The sequence below is a fragment of the Glycine max genome, chromosome 12, assembly GCF_000004515.6.
Source record: "Glycine max cultivar Williams 82 chromosome 12, Glycine_max_v4.0, whole genome shotgun sequence".
NCBI classification, from domain to species: Eukaryota; Viridiplantae; Streptophyta; class Magnoliopsida; order Fabales; family Fabaceae; genus Glycine; species Glycine max.
In genome coordinates this window covers 4,749,659-4,767,046 of record NC_038248.2, presented here as the reverse complement: position 1 = coordinate 4,767,046, position 17,388 = coordinate 4,749,659, and the positions used below count along the sequence as shown (strand labels likewise).

At 31.7% G+C, this 17,388-nt stretch overlaps 2 protein-coding genes across 2 annotated transcripts; both read right to left on the bottom strand.

Annotated features, from left to right (window-relative positions):
* Positions 1-996: 996 nt before the first annotated feature.
* Positions 997-7,406, bottom strand: LOC100775283 (uncharacterized). The gene is made up of 11 exons (XM_003539641.5): positions 6,804-7,406; positions 6,626-6,710; positions 5,675-5,871; positions 3,785-3,867; positions 2,755-2,800; positions 2,576-2,632; positions 2,437-2,491; positions 2,256-2,356; positions 2,080-2,143; positions 1,850-1,983; positions 997-1,317 (listed from the first exon to the last, which is right to left on the bottom strand). The coding sequence occupies exons 1-11, from the start codon at positions 6,882-6,884 to the stop codon at positions 1,144-1,146; spliced, it is 1,077 nt and encodes a 358-aa protein (XP_003539689.1). The 5' UTR covers positions 6,885-7,406; the 3' UTR covers positions 997-1,143.
* A 1,223-nt stretch (positions 7,407-8,629) lies between these two features.
* Positions 8,630-13,302, bottom strand: LOC100818771 (UDP-glucuronic acid decarboxylase 5). Its single transcript, XM_003539637.4, has 13 exons — positions 13,163-13,302; positions 12,599-12,704; positions 11,838-11,924; positions 11,661-11,748; positions 11,166-11,257; positions 10,829-10,893; positions 10,639-10,727; positions 10,267-10,344; positions 10,063-10,156; positions 9,700-9,766; positions 9,558-9,621; positions 9,402-9,442; positions 8,630-8,980 (listed from the first exon to the last, which is right to left on the bottom strand). Exons 2-13 carry the CDS (start codon positions 12,677-12,679, stop codon positions 8,795-8,797), a joined length of 1,032 nt encoding a protein of 343 aa, XP_003539685.1. The 5' UTR covers positions 12,680-12,704; positions 13,163-13,302; the 3' UTR covers positions 8,630-8,794.
* Positions 13,303-17,388: the final 4,086 nt, after the last annotated feature.

The following is a 17,388-nucleotide window of genomic DNA, read 5'->3' as shown; positions in this document are numbered from 1 at the left end:
GTGTGTTCTTGCGGGTTAGCAGGTCCATTCTTTGAGGCCATCTTAGTTATTGGTTGGAACTGGCTGAGAGGACAGCTGATAGAAGTGCTTGCTTTAAGTCAGTGGCTTTTTAAGTTAACAGGCGTTGGTGAAACATGATACACATGCCCTCCCTAGCTATGGGAAAGAAAGGGTATTGTTGTTAACTTCCTTTAAACCTAGCAACGTTTATCCGTTAGTAAGAGTTTGTTATTAACTGGGTAGCAGCAGTCCGAGAGCCAAAGAATATTTATGTCATTGGGGTTGGGGCAGCCGGGCGTTAATCCATCACGTAGTATAATATGCTCAGCTTGTTCTGTTTAACGTAGGTTGAAGTATATAGCTGGACAAGTGAATTTTTGTGATGTCATCCCTTGCCGTGTTTTAAACTTGCGGAAACTGTGTTGTGGTAAATTAATGATTCTATAAAATCCAAGTACTGCTGCAGTCAATACATTGATAATTAGAAGTTTTCTAATTTTGGATAAAGAAAAGAGATGCAAAATTAGAGATACCGGGAATAAAGGACGGGTTAATTGTGTCAAGTTAGTTTTTACTTTTAAGGTTTTAAAACATCGTTCCCCCGAATCTCATTTTTGATAATTGAGAAGAAAATATTTTTGCTTTAATGAAAAAATATATAAGTCAACATTTTTCCCCCTCCAGTTCATCTGAAAAACTAATCTAGAAATTGATCAAGTAAAAATATGATTAAAAATTATTTCTGTTAAGGATTCAATTTGAATTTATCCTAATGCTTTAATGTTAACTAAACACATAACCACTCTTCTGTCACAGTCAACACATTTGGATTTTTTTTCTTTTAAATTGTCAAAAAGGAATTATAAGAAAATATTAACAAATATTTGCATTTCATCCATCTTACTCTTCTCGATAAATTGCTGCAGTGCGCTACAGCTATGAAGTCTTTTGACCATAACTTGAACAGAATTATTACACTCCTAAATAAACTTACTGTTGCCATAGTCAACAAATATACATAACCTTAGCAAGCAAGCTTGTTTGTACACAAATTTTCACTAAAGAAAAAGTAAAAAGGTCAAGGCTCAAAGAATTCACGACGGCTGGGAAGATATGATGCAGGTTCTGTACAGATATTAGGATCTATTGTGATTTTGGCTTGGCAATCTTATTCCGCGTAGAAAATATAAACCCCAGCACGGAGTAAAAAATAGCCTGAATGCAAGAAACCACGAAGTTCCAACAAGAGGAAGGCCAATACCACGGATAAAGCAACCTGAAGAACAAACTAATAAGATGCCGCGGGTAACGTCCCACCTGTATCATTGTATAACAATAACATCACTATCATTATTTATATAATAGTGGAACATGCTTGTGTATGCATGTAGCTCACTCCCAAGAACTAAGGTCTTATTGTTCCATATGCTATATGCCTCGAAATAAAACATGAATTGTGAGGAATATACATGAACAGTTTGCCCTTTGAGAAATCAGTTGAATAACCAAAAGAAAAAATAATAGCAACATCTGTGTGCCAATTCCGCTATAAATCCCTTCATTAAAGAACTTTATTTTTCTCGGTCTATTGGTCGCCTAAACAATTTTGCACCATACTTTAATCATATAATATTGCTACCTATTCAACAAAACTTACAAGCTTTTAATTGAAGTGAAACACTTTAGTTAACGAGGTTCACTTTCTTGTTTATAGCTACCGTGAATTTTTATTCTGACAACAACAACTAAAACTAATCGGCCATGCATGGGGTAGAAAGAACGAAGCTCTTGAAATTTATACTAATTTGGCCCAAGTACGAAATAATAATAAGAAGATAAAAACACTTACCGGAAAAAGTAAATCTAATGATTCCCTGGCTGCATGTCGAACGGCTCTAGTGGGATACATTGGACCACCAGGAGAAGTAAAGCTATACAAACAAGTTTTCAATCTCGTACTAGTAGTCATTCTCAATTCCAAGCCTGTGCCGTTAACATAAACACAAGAATGGCATAGTTAAGTCATGAGATATTAATAGTCCCTGTCCAAATATTGCACCTGTATGGTTGATACAGTACCCTGAAGGATCTTAATTTCGGAAAGGTAATGAAGCAGCACTGGTTCCACCTTTAGCTTTTGAAGCTGATATGTGACAACAAAAAATTCAACACCATACGTTAAGGGTGACATATTCAACTCTTCATACCAAACAGAGGATAAGGCACTTAATTATGAAGAGGTAATTCAAATGTACCTGATCAGTGAGTTCAGTAACAAGTATATCTGCTGGACCGCCAACTAAGAAAGCAGTTGGGAAAGCAGGACATTGCTTCAAGAAGCCATCTATTTTGTCAGCTGCAAAGAAAATGTAATATTTTAAAAGTCTAGTACACCATCATTCATAGGTTAGTGCACTCCCCCAACAGTCTGTCTACCTTTGTTGTAAAATAGAATGAACCTTGAGAGCATAAGATATGTATCCCGCTGAGCCTGATAATACAATGAAAAGTAGACAATTTTAGAATGACATTACCAGAAAAAATAATGCCAAAAACTATATAGGGTTAATCTGACCTGGAAAGGAATTTTGTTCAATCGAGTGTGGTCTAATGCAACATCTTCCAAAAGGTACTGAACTCGAGGGAAACACAACGAATATGCAAAAGAATTGGGAAAAGGAACCAATAATCACAACATTAGTTAGATTATCCATATCAGTGCAAATAAACATTAGATTCCTTCAAGGGACTTACCCGGAATAAAGACTGGAATCGCCTTGTATTTGTTTGAATGTCAATCCTGTACATGGTATCAAAAAAATATTATTGCAATATCATCCCAGATTGAATGAGTATGGTACCATGTCCACTGTACCACAGCAGATGTTCTAGCCCATGCAGACAAATGTTAATAACATTTGCCATTACTTTTTGTTATGCTTTTTTATGAAGGGGATAGGTTTGAATGGATTGCTATGGAGTTGGCATAGCAAAAATCAGGTAAAGCAACAAATATTAATAAAATAATTTTTTAAGAGAAAAATAATGAAGAGCACCCATAAATATTCTTCTTCCCAATTAGAAGCGGAATAGAGCATGATAGGGAAGTTCATATGTTTTGTCCAGGCATGGTAATGAGTGTCAATATAATTGTAACAAGCTATGAAGCACAGACTCCAACACGGACACCGGGATACAACTAAGTAAAACACATAGGACACAGGGACATGACATATATATTTTCAACATGACAAAAGTTTAAATAGATAATTAGGATTTATATATTCATCTTAAAATAAGTTGTTAAGCTTTATAATTTTCATATGATAATAAGCCTCACAAAAAAGGTAATGAGAGTCATCATATTCCACAATTCAAGAACTTCATCTCATTACAAAAAGAATCTAAGCAAACAGAAGGCAGAAAGTTTTTAGATGAAAGTTTTACCAAAATAGGTTAACTTTAACTTTTACAAAGGAAATTTGATTATTGTTACAATTTAATCTTTATGTTATTTTTAAAATTTTTGATGCAAAAAAGATGTGTCCGGGCTGTGTCGCTACCGTGTCCTAGCCTAAAAAAATAAAAAATAAAAAGTTGGACACTGCAAAAATGTTTCCGTTGTGTGCTGGTGTTGGAACTGTGTCGGACACCCTGACACCTCTTCAACTGCCATGTTTGAGCTTCATAAACTAGTAAACACCAGACAATCCAAATCCAAGCTTGGCTTTTACTAATATAGACAATTAAGTAAAGTTTTCTTTTATAACAGCCTGACTCATACCAGAAAACATTTGTGGCACCTTGAACCAGAGCAGATGAATACCGGAGAAGCACTTCTGGATTATCAAGATGAACTTCAAATAACTGCAAAAAGTTATGAAGTCATTGTGCAACACAGCAGGAAGCGTATATGGAAAATGTTTTATTGGCAAACTATATACTACAACTAGGATCCATGGAAGATATATGCATGTAATTCATCAAACTTATTAGAAATTTATAGGAACTTAAGTTTGCTTTGGAAATATGGACATTGACTCCTTACAGCAGAAGAATCCGTCTGTAATCCTTATAAGGCAGAAGAGAAATAACAGAAAATGAAATTAAATAGCCTTAAATATGTTTTTGGTTCCTCAAATTTGGGCCACTTTTTGTTTTTGATCTCCAAATTTTAAATTTTCTTTTATTAGTCCCTTAATTTCAAAAAATATTCTTTTTAGTCCCTTAATTTCAAAGCACCGGGGGTGTTATGTGATGCAAAGGTACCGATCAAGCTAAAGGGAAAGTTTTATCGGACTACGGTAAGACCGGTGATTTTGTACAGAACAGAATGTTGGGCGGTCAAGAGCCAACATGAGAATAAAGTAGGTGTAGCGGAGATGAGGATGTTGCGGTGGATGTGTGGTAAGACTCGACAGGATAAAATTAGAAACGAAGCTATTAGAGAGAGGGTTGGAGTAGCGCCTATTGTAGAGAAGATGGTGGAAAATAGACTTAGGTGGTTTGGGCATGTAGAGAGAAGACCGGTAGACTCTGTAGTGAGGAGAGTAGACCAGATGGAGAGAAGACAAACAATTCGAGGCAGAGGAAGACCCAAAAAGACTATAAGAGAGGTTATAAAAAAGGATCTCGAAATTAATGGTTTGGATAGAAGTATGGTACTTGATAGAACATTATGGCGGAAGTTGATCCATGTAGCCGACCCCACCTAGTGGGATAAGGCGTTGTTGTTGTTGTTGTTGTTGTTAGTTCCTCTCAATAAAAAAAAAATCACAGATTGATTTTGGGCTGACTGGGATGTTTCTTTTTTTATGGAAATTTGTAAGCAGCCCACAAACAACACGGAATGAAAATTGGTGAAAGGAAAGAACCTCGGGGGTTGTGGAACTGTTGACGTTAGGAGTGAAGAACCTAGGACTACTGCAGAGGTGTTCTTGAACTGGAACACCTTTTGCAATTTTCTGGAACCTTGGACTGTCAACATAGTAAGCATTATCGGTTTTGGAACCAAAAGATGAATAGCAAGGAGCGAAAAACAAAAAGTGTCTAGGAGAGAGAATCGACAAACAGGAAAGACAAAGGAGGAAAAGGGAGGAACAAGGAATGGAGATGAATAATGAAGAACATGAGTGAACAGAGAAAGCAATGCTCCCAAAGGATGTGTGATGGATAAATTTCTTAACATTTTTCATGTTTTAAAGATTTTTTTATACAAGACATATCCTTAAAGTGCTAAAGTGCCAAGTCATATTGGAGTGTTGGTTGAGCGTGCAAATCATGTTTGGCATGTGTCTAAGCCAATAAAAAATAATTTTTAATTGGACACCTGGTGAACAATGTCTCTGTGCTTTATGTATGGACAAACCTTTACTTTGGATGACCACGTTAACCATAAATCACAGTGACAACAGTTTAAAAGAATGTGTGACTTGGCATTGATTTGCATTAATTATTAAGGGCATGGTGATCGTGAAAGAAACAATGATATCTGTGCACTTCAAATACTTACCTTTTTAATTGAATCTAAACTGGTAAAGCTACTTGAGTAACTCATTCTTTTTAAATTGCAAATGTTAAAATTCAAAACCAGTGACGAAAGACCATACAATCACACACATGAAAAACGTCATCAAGAGAGCAACAAGACAAAAGTAGACACAAGCTCACATACCCATTTGTGAAACAGTAGGGCAAAGATATGTGAAGCAAATGATTGGCTCCAAAGTTGAACAATCCAGTCAAGGATAGGTTTTCTACTCTCAGACACTAGCACAAAATAATCAGCAAGCACATCGTAGAAGCATAACGGACCATCATTAATATCCTCTGCGGGAGAAATGCCATCTTCTTCCTTGTTGACAATCACATCTGTTATTTGTAAAAAATAGAAAATGTGCACTTTGTAACTCTTGTTTGACAAATAAAGGATAATACACATACATCCTCCCCCTTCTAGGAAAGAAAAAAGAAGTTCCTGCACGTTATTAGATTCAATTCAAATATCCACATTTTAGTTGTGATTCTTGTGAACTCCATCCTCCTGTATTATACTCATTTGTTCAATAAAGTTCCCAATCACACGTGATGAAGAATATCCAGCATTCATATAGCACCATAACATAACAGAGCAGCTAACTATGTTAGCAAGACATAATAATACTATTTTCTTAGCCACATATATGCTAGTTTAACCTTGGATTAAAGCTTCATTTCATTCCAAAAGAATTATATATAAAGACAAAATTTAGATACAGTTCCATTGGAGCTTTTGGTGCTATTCTTCTATCAGAATTAGAGTTTTACTTCAGTAATCCATATTGACCTTTAATGCAAACAATTATTACGCAAATTACCGAGATGAAACTCCAATTCCAGCTGAAGAACGGTACCAAAAACATACAAAACTGCATCTAAGTTTTTTTTTTTTTTTTTTCTCTATATATAAACCGTGAGAAATGTAAGCAAGCAGGGCATACCACAAACATTTTAACTCCAATAACATGCTCAAAGCACATGTTGCCACGTGAATCTCCGTACTCTATAATCAATCACAAGACTCACAGTAGCAACAGGACGAAACTCTTCAGATTGAATAACGCATTGATTTTAATTGCAAACTTACCTTTGGCTCGGTCATCGACTTCTAAAGCTATGTCCGCAAACAGCTCCTGCAACAAATTGCGCCTCTGCGAGGAATTAGCCAACGCCTGCACCGCATTCATCAAACGCAAGAACTAAATCAATTGCCCGTTCCACTTTTTGCTAAGAAAGGAGCGAGAAAATGGAAGAAGAAAACAAACCCGCTGAAGCTTCTTGTGGATCGCCTGAGAGAGCGCGTCGAGATACGCGGAGGTTCGGGGCGATGAATGAGGTTCGGACATTTCCGATCGGAATCCGAAGCAGAATCGGATGAAGCGAACAAAACCCTAGCGCCCTAATTTTTCCGATCCAGACGTGGCTTGGGCATTTTTCTAGCGACGGAAGGAATTAAATGTTGACGGAGAAAGGTTGGTTTGGTTTTGGTGTGTTAATTAACCGAACCGGAACGCAACCGCTTTTCTACGATCTTTGTTTTGAAAATGAAGTGTGTAGAAAGAAACGTGGAAAAGAAGAAGGTTAGATAGAGTGTGGCAGGGGTTTGTTTTTTATGCAGAAACTAAAAAACTAAAATGCGTTTGTGTTTTACTGGAAAAGGAATCGTGGATGCGGCGGTGCGGTGTGTTTTTGGATAATGAAAACAATCTGAGGTGGTGGCGTGGAAATGTGGAATTCGTCTCATTTTTACTGACTCTATTATTATTGTTGAATTGTCGATTCAGCACTGACATGGTGAATCGTTACTAGTTACTACTTTTGTTTCTGGTGGAGCTGCGTTGATTCACGAGCACGGATCTTCTCTTTTCTTTTTCCTTAACTTTGATTGTATCCATTAAATCACTGGATTGAAATAAATCTCAATTGGCAAAATGCTAAACAAGTTTCGTTAGGCCAATAAAAAGATTTTAAAAAATATTGTTAAAACATTTTTTGTATATACTCATTGATTACCCAAACCTTGTGGAAGTTAAAGAATGATTGAAGAAAATAAATAAAATGCAGTAAAAAAGTTCTGATTTTAAACAAAAATAAATAAATTTGATTGAAAAGAATCTTTTTCATTATTGAAGAATGGGACAAAAGGATTGATCATTAAATTTTTTTTTATTCTTTTTAGAAGATTGTGATTGGATTCATGTATGTTTGGTAAAAAGAAAGAAAAATATTCTTCTAACAAATATAAATTAAAAATATTGACAATGTTTAATTAAAAAGATGAAGTATTAGATAAATATAAAATGAGAATAATTTAACATGAGTGAGAAAATATTGATAATGTTTATTTGGAAGATTATAGAAATTGAATTCTAATTAATATGTTTTTTTTTCCTGACAATAAGATATCTCCAAAAGTGAAAGTCATGAGACTCTAAATAATTTTATTCTTTTTAAAATATAAAAAAATCAACAATTTTTTGAAATTTATAATGCCATAACAAATACAGAACTAATTATTTTTCGTAAATATGAAAATATTTGTTAGAAAGGTTTTGCACTTTTAAATTCTTTAATAAGTGTCGGTATTCATTAATGAAATGAAACTTCAAATTAGAAGCCCCTATCCCACTTTCTCTTTTCATTGTGGTCCATTTATAAAACGCAGGTCAAACGCTAATAGTTGTATGAATAGTCTTTTATATTTTCCGTCCATAATCACCGCCCACAAATAACATGTTTAATACTACTGAAATAGTAAGCATGGCCATTAATAACATCAAAAGTCAGAACTTAATACCGCTGACATATAACAACCCAGTTTGATTTTAAATTTGTAATCAATCACGACTTTACAAGTGCACTTGAAGAAAAAAAAAGAGTAATGATTTAGTATAACAAAAAACTTGAATATCAAATCACGACGTTTGATGAAAATCACATCACGAATATTAAAGAATGCAACCACTTAATTTTCTCTCGCAAGTTTGAAAAGAGAACCACGAAGCAGGGAGTTTTATTTTTTCTATAGGAAAATTTTAACTCAGTAGTAATTTTACCGGCAAAATTTGCAAAGGCATGATTGCTGCAGTGCTTTGTGAAACAAGAGTACGATCTTGATTGAGGAAGCCAAAATACAGGTACCCCTACTTCCTAAGTATCATAATTATGAAAAGGAAAAATAGGAAAACTTAATAGAATAATCCATCCCACTTATTATCTGAATATTTTGACTAGATATAAAAGGAGCGAAAATAAGTTAATTTTTTTTGTCAAATCCAAGCCTCAAACGAAAATCCTCTTCCATAAGAGGAAGCCCATCTCGCAGCTTAACCTTTGGTTCCCAGCCAAGCAATTCCATTGCTTTTGTTATGATTGGTTTTCTCTGTCGCGGATCATCAGGAGTGTTCTCCACTACCTTTATCTCCACATCTGGATTAATAAGCTGCAAAACAAGAGTATGAATTAAACTATTTTCCGAGAAATCCATTAATATAGATGGTTTAATTATTCATTTGGTCTCTATACCTGCACAATCTTTATGTTTTAGTTTCTGTTTAGACTTAAAAATTACTCATTTTAGTCTCTACACATACAATTCTTAATACCTTTTAGTCTCTGTTGTCCAAAAATTGTAGGAACTAAAACAGATTAAAAAGTGTAGGAGTAGGGATTAAAATCAGTTAAAATGTGTAGTAATTAAATCATATAGACGCCACGCAATAATTTCGTACTGTGCACACATTCAGTCTTCCCCATAAAAATAGCTCCCTCCCGGAGCGGTAGCAAAGTTTCAAATCACTGTTTACTACTCACAAGCTTAATTGAGTGAACGGTATTGAAAAGGATAAAAGCTTTGAACTAACCTCCTTCACTGTCTCAGCAAGTTCTAGCATTGTAAATTCACCTGAAAAAAGCAGGAGAGACTTCAGCAATTAAATGAAGGCAAAGAAATTAAAGATGTTTTCACAATTCAAAAAAGTTACGATACTCAAAAACGGGCCTTGCAATATAAATCTAACCTGGATTTCCAAGGTTGATTGGTCCAGTGTCGGATCCTTCCATGAGACGGATAAGTCCATCAACCTATCACAATCAAACATAATCAGCTTACCAAATACTAATAGTAACTCAATGAAACAAAGATGCAAATGAGAAATATACCAGATCAGAGACATAGCAGAAACTGCGAGTTTGTGTTCCTGGAGACTGGACTGTCAAGGGTTCACCACTGAAACACACCAAAGACTGTGAGAGAAATGATGGACAACTGATAAAGCATTCAAGCATCAATTTAGAAATGGGTAGACAGAAAAAGAAGTCAGTTAGTGAACAAAATCAATGTACTGAAATAATTAAACCAATAGTTGATGCAAGTGAAGAGCATGCCCCATTGCATGCATCACGCATTCAACTAAATACCTGAATGTGGCAATCAAAAACCATCATTAACAGATCAAACAAGGCACGTAGAAATAACACTACAGTACAGCATATAAACTACAAACTGAAAAATGCTTTAATTACCGAATTGCTTGAGCAATGAAGTTGCTGACAACACGTCCATCATCAATATTCATGCGCGGCCCATATGTGTTAAAGATTCTTGCAACACGTATTTCTATGTTGAAAGAAATATAGAAAACTCAGTTAAATTACAGAGAAAAATTTCTACCAGTTATAACAAGGAGCAACAGACAACTATGAAGAAAAAAGAAGAGAAGAAATTACCTATTCCATGCTGCCTATGATAATCAAACATCAAAGTTTCAGCCACACGTTTCCCCTCATCATAGCAACTACGAACTCCTGTTAAAGATATATATAATCAAGTGTTTAGACCATAATACATTGTATTAAAAAAATTCTTTGCTTAAAAAAAAGTCAACCTTGCATTAAGGAGCTAATACTTATGAGACAAAAGAAAGGTCTCACACGCGCATGCATACTTCAATGCTTTTAGCCACCTTATAATACAAAAATTAAATAATAGTAGCTCTCTATGGTTTATACTGCACAGATATCTTTCACAATCATAACAGAAGATATAATTTCATTTAAGAAGCCCAAGAAACAGATTGAGACAAAGAGAAAAGCATATACCAATAGGGTTCACATTGCCCCAATAGCTTTCAGGTTGGGGATGCACAAGAGGATCCCCATATACCTCAGATGTTGATGTGAGTAAAATCCTGCCAATAAAATAAGAACTAAGACTAACAAGAAGAAAAAGAATAAAGACCAACTGATGATAGAAGCTGAAATTATCATTTTCCAAAGACAATTTACCAACCTTGCCCCAACTCGCTTGGCAAGCCCAAGCATGTTCAGTGTACCAATCACATTTGTCTTTATTGTCTGTAAAAATTATTTCCCAACATATTAGATAGTGTCTCAAGGATAAGCTGAAAAACAGAACTTTCAAGATATGACACATGACAGAAGTAGAATAAATATACTGCAGATTGCAGAAAGCCACAGAATGCATGGATTCTATATACTGCAATATAAAGTGGCCAATGACTATGCAATGAATGTTAAAAGAAAAACCTTTATCAGTTGAGAAAAATATGTTTGCATGCCAAGCAAAAGATAATGAAATATACACAAAACAAGACTCAAAACTATACCTTCACGGGATTATATTTGTAGAAAATAGGAGATGCAGGGCACGCAAGATGGTAGATCTGATCAACCTCAATCGTCAAAGGTTCAGTGACATCTACAAAGGGATCATGATGATAATGTGTATCAGTATCATCAATTTTCAGATATTTAAAAACCTTCTGAACACGATATACTATATACACTAAGGTATAACTGTTAATGTTTCCAGAGAATCATACAGCCAGTTGATCAACATTGCAGTTGATTAAGAAACGGTTGAAACCTGAAATATCAAATACTTAAATTTGTGGTGTAACAACTGTAAAGCTTCTGCTGATAGAATGATCTTTCGCAGCCTATTAACTATAAATCAGTTTCCAACCTTAGACACTAGTGTTCACACATGCTACCAATTCCAAATGAGACAAAATATAATCTAACCTTCACTCTATCATATGCCCAACAATTTAATTTATAGATAGTTGACACGTTGAATAGTACGAAAAAATGTAGTATACCATGACGAATAAGCTCGAATCTTGGATGACCAATCCATTTTTTGAGGTTGTCCTTTGATCCAGTGAAGTAGTTATCAGCAACAATGACCTGATTAGAAGTTATGTTTTGTAAGCATAATAGAATCGTTGAAAAGAAAAACAAAACTACTCAAAAACACAATAAACTAATCAGCTGACCTCATTTTTTTCATTTTCCATCAATCTATCGACTAGGTGAGAACCAATGAATCCAGCTCCTCCCGTAATCAAAATTCTCATGTTAGACTATGGTCAAGAATGAAAGAAATGTTGGTTAAACAAGGCATCCAGAAAAAGTTATGTTATGCAGACTACGGGATTCTTTCAGACAAAATCCCTGTTTATAATCACACGACAAATTTCAATCAACAGTTGTAGGATGCATGTTTTCATACACAAAATTCTGAACCATGGGTACACAATAAAATAGAATAATAGATAAATGAAAGAAGAAAAAACTCAGTTTCACTCATCAGTAATAGTAAGAGGGATAACTTTGAACCCTTTTTTCTGTTATCACTCTCCTCCCTCCCTGGATATAACTCTGGCCTGTTAGTCATATTTTGCAGAGTAAGCTCTTAAGGTTTGATTTGTGATTGCATTCTATGTAAATAGTAAACTGTACTGATTTGCAGAGCTTAAGAACAAACTTAAACACAACAACAAAGTTCATCCATTATATTTATTTTGATCATATTATTTAATAAATAGTGTAAACAATACATAAACCATATTCTTATCCTATGCACCTGGTACATAGGATAGAAAAATCGAAAAGAACACCGTTGTATAAAGAAAATAAATTCTATCTATCGAGCCAATTAACAATAAATTTTAATTGTGCGATCCAGATAACAGACGAGAACAACAATGTGGCAAGAAAATTGTTAATAATAATAAATAAATAAAAGACAGTACACCTGAAAGAATTTGGAGAAACGCAAGGGAGATGGCAAGGGAGGTTGCTTCGGCGACAGTACATCAGAAGAATTCCCTGCCATTGCAAGGACCTCTGACGTTCAATTCCTGCACCAATTTCAAAGAGGTTAACCATTTTGTTCTCACAACGGATTGGATAATATTAACAGAATAACAAAATTTTCATAAACCAAACCAAATGCCATCAAATCTATCAAATAAAAGGGCCAACTGGGGAGAAACAGAGTAAGAGAACAGGACCAACCCAATCCAAACCAAAAAAAAAACCTACCCACTCTTCTAATCCAAATACACCAAATTACATAGATCCAAAACACAGAAGATTCTTCCATCAAATGCCAAATTTAGAAAAATGAAAATAAATGAAAACATTTACAGATTTAATTATCAGAAAAACAAAAAAAGAAGCCTTAAAACTCACGGAATGTTGAAGAACGTAAAATGAAAGCACCTAAGCAACGACGAGAGTGATCGAAATCAAAATCACAACAAACAGAACATGCAAAGAAAAATAAAACCGTATATCTACGGAAGCAAATACGTACGATTGGAATTGAAGGTTAAGCAAAATCGGGAACTGGGGATGAGTAATGAAATAAGCAAGCAAGGGGATGTGATGTGAGTGCAATGCACTATTATGTATTTATAGCATAATGTTTTGGAGTTATAATAACCAGGGGAAGAGAGAGGCTGCCTCTCTGAATTTTTTAAATAATAATAAAAAATTGAAGTTAAAGTAAGTTATGTGATAAAAAAAAGAAAAATAGATAAATATATAAAGTAAATATAAAAAAATGTGTAGAAAATAAAGATTATGCAAACATTTTTCTAATTGTAATTCTCAAGTCATGTTCCCTTTGATAGTTATTTTGAGTTTGTTATCCTTTTTAAACATTTATATCCAAAATTCACAAATTATAGAATTATACAATGGTGTTACTTTATTATAGAATTATATAATGGTGTTACTTTTTTTTTAGCGTTTGATAAATAAGAAATTTTTAGGACAATAAAAATAATTAATTAATCTTTTTATTTACTTTTTTTAGAAGAAAAAAAATTAAGGATGACATTATATTGAAGTCATTATAGGAACACATTAGCTTAAAGATATTAAAATTCATGTTTTTTTTTGTAATGGAATATTCATGTCTCAATGGCTTACCTAAATTCATTTTATAAACTTCCTTTAAGATGAAAAGTCATTTTAAACACCTTATAAAAATTTAATAAAACTATTTTCTAACATTATCAACTATTGATTAAATCATTTCTTCATAATTTGATGTTCGTGATGGGAATATAAAATTTAACCAAATACAAATCTAAAATTCAATTTCAATACTAATTTGTACAATTAAATACTATAAGCATCACATGATCAAAGAAAAAAATAGAACAATATATATCACCATGTTCCTCACAATTATTTTCCTAACCTTTCCCATGGACTCATAATGCAAACTTCAAATCCCCCAACTACACATTTGAGAGAAAGAAAATCAAATCAATAAAAAACAAGAAAATAATTTGTCAACGCAGCCCCACACATTGAAAATTATACTCCCATGGTTTCTTTCCCTAAAGTCACAAAGATAAAACAAAATTAAAAAAACAAAACTTAACATAAAATGATTAACATAAAATGTTCATAAAAACAAGCCTTTAAATCTTAACTAACATATTGGGTAGGTTTTTTAAATTTAAAAATGGATAGTTTTAATTAAAATATTGGTTTGTTAAATAATTAACAACAAAAAAATAGCAGTTTTCATTTGGCAGATTTTTAAAATTTTAAAAATAAGCAGTTTTAATTAATAAGTTGGTAGGTTTTAAAACTAACAAAATGAGCAGTTTTAATTAACAAATTTGTAGGTTTTTATAATTAGTTATCTTTGTTACTCTTTTTATTTTTTTCAAATGGAAAAAAAAGTTCACCAAAAAAATGAAGAAAAGAAAGGGGAGAAAAATAATTAAAAGTAGTTATTGAAAAAAAAAACTAGTAAGCTGAAAGAAAATAACTTAAGGAGTTTAATAAAAACAAAAGTTAAAAAAATAATTAAGAATCCTTTCAATTTTAAAATATGTGCATTCCAAAATATTATCTACTATAATGTCTTAAAAAAATAAGAATAAGGAGAGGTATACTAGTTAGCATAAACAATTCTGATGAATCTTGCAAAACACTTTATAAAATTTCAAGAAAATTTTCTCATCTTCACATATAAAAGGAAAAAAATGATGTATTGAAAAAAACTTTCAAAAAGCATGAATATTTTCATTCTAAAACACAAAAGAAATATGTTTTGTATCCAAACTTATAAGCAACAAACTGTAATACCCAGGAAATAAAATAAATTTTTCTAAAAGCAAAAAGATGATAAATAAATAAAAATATTTGCAACATCATGCATATATGAAAAAAAATAATCAAACTGCAGATGTCAAGTAAAAAAAAAAAACTAAGGGTGCAAATTATGGAATCATCATTTCTACACAATATAATTGAGAACCATCATGAAAGAGAATGATGGAATGTTGAAAACGAAGAAATAATGACAGAATGAATGAGAAATAAAAGTATAATATAATTAAAAAGAAAAAAATGATCAAGAGACAAAAACATTTTGGGAATTGAATAAAAAAATGTTTGGGAAATAATAAAAAAAAAAGAATAAACATTACATCTGTAGTTTTGTAGTATCAATGTAAAAAAAGTGGACAAAATTTTAAATTTAGAAATAACCGTATAATTTCCTTGAATCTGTCTAATTTTTTTTAATAATTAAAGACATAATTATCTGAAAAATATAGTAACAAAAAAACGGTTAATAAAAAAATATTTCCTTTATCTATTATTATAAATAAAGATAAAATAATCTAAAAGATCGAAAAGCAAAATGTGATTCGCAGAAACACGCATACCATAGTGGAGAATTAATAAGAAGATGGATTTCCTCTGCTTGTTTGAGACGAAGCCGAGTATTTCCAATCTGGGAGAGCCACGTGTCCTCAGTAGAGTTGCATGGGCTCACGTGGAATTTTTGTTGGACAAGACAAAACCATCTAAATGAATCAAGTCAACTTTTGTTTCTCGTACCAGGTTGTTTGTTTCTGGATGGGTTTGGATTAATTTTTTTATTTAAAAATTATCTAATTCTATCCTTAAAAATATTGCTTTAATCTCGATTACTTTATTTATTTTTTGGTACATCTCCACTACTTTATTTATTTTAAGAAAATAATATGCAATTATAATGAAAAGATATATAATAAAAGTTGTACCGCCTTTAATGACTTTTATTGATTAAAGATTATAATATAAGGTTATTTTTAATTACTAACATTTTTATAAAAAAATATTAAAATTGAATTTAGAGATAAAAATAAGAGAGAGTGAATGAAAAGAGATAAATGATTAAAGAAAATATAGTATACATAAATTTTTCGGCTATAATTGCAAGGATAAGTGTTAATATACATAAAATTATTTATGAGAATAAGTGTTTTTTTATGAAAGTATTTTATGGAAATAAGTAGATAGGATTTACTTTTTAAAATAAGTAGAAAATTACTTTTTTTTAAGGAAAAACAGTTTAAACAAACACATTAAGAAAATACAAAATTGTTTGTTTTAATAAAATAAATATTTTTTCAACAAATAAGTTTAAATAAATTGGCTAAATAAGTTGTTACATTTTAATAAAAATTGAAAATTATATAAAAAAATCTGATGATTATTTTGTAGGAATTTTTAAAAAAATCTGAAATATATATTCAAATTGAATTATTAACTAGCTCGGACATGATTGCTTCTACAGGACGATATCATGGTCTATACAAAATAAACTATTACAATTAAATTAAGAGATGAAAATAAAACTGCTAAAAAAATAGAAAGATAAAATTATTAATATTTAAAAATAGTTTTATCGTGTCATTTAAATTATTCGTTATAAAACTAGAATATAATTTATATACTCAAAAGAATAAAATATGTTTGAGTTCCATTAAAATTTCAAAATTTTATTTCCATTCATTTTTAGTATCTTTCGTTTTAAAATGTTTATTTTTTTAAGTTTACATATATTTTTTTCCCGAAATTTAGAATTTTTTTGCTTTACATTCTTAGCGAAATTATTTTCTTTGTTTTTAATTTTTATAAATTATGTTTATTTTTTTAATTCTCAAAAGTATTTTAAATAACGCTTTAATCAGGGAAAAAAACATTACTTAGAATGTCATAAGAATAATGAGAAATAAAACAAATAAAATTTGTAAAGATTAAAAATAAAAATAAAAAATTTTCCTAGCACTAAAAGCAAAAAAAAAATACTGAAGACTAAAAAAAATATTTAAATCTTTTTTATGTGAATTAATGCACATCATCTCTATTAACATGGTGCGTTAAAATTAAAATTTTAAAAATTAAATTTAAATTAGAATCAATTAAGATTATAATAATCTTTAATTTCAATTTATCTAAAAAAGAAAGATATCTTTAATTTGATTCATCGCTATGTAAATTATGTACGCAAACAAAACATAGAGCCCCAGTCAAGCAAGATGAATGGTTGAATGTAGAGAAATGATACACATATAAGAAATCATAAAAAAAAAAAAAAGGAGAAAGGGAAAAAAGTGAGAGGAGAGAGAAAATTTTGAAATATATAATATTTGATATAATAAAAAAAAGATAGACATAAAACAAAGATTGGAAGAATAGATCTCAATAAACAAGAAACACATTTTAAGTAGAACCTATTTGACA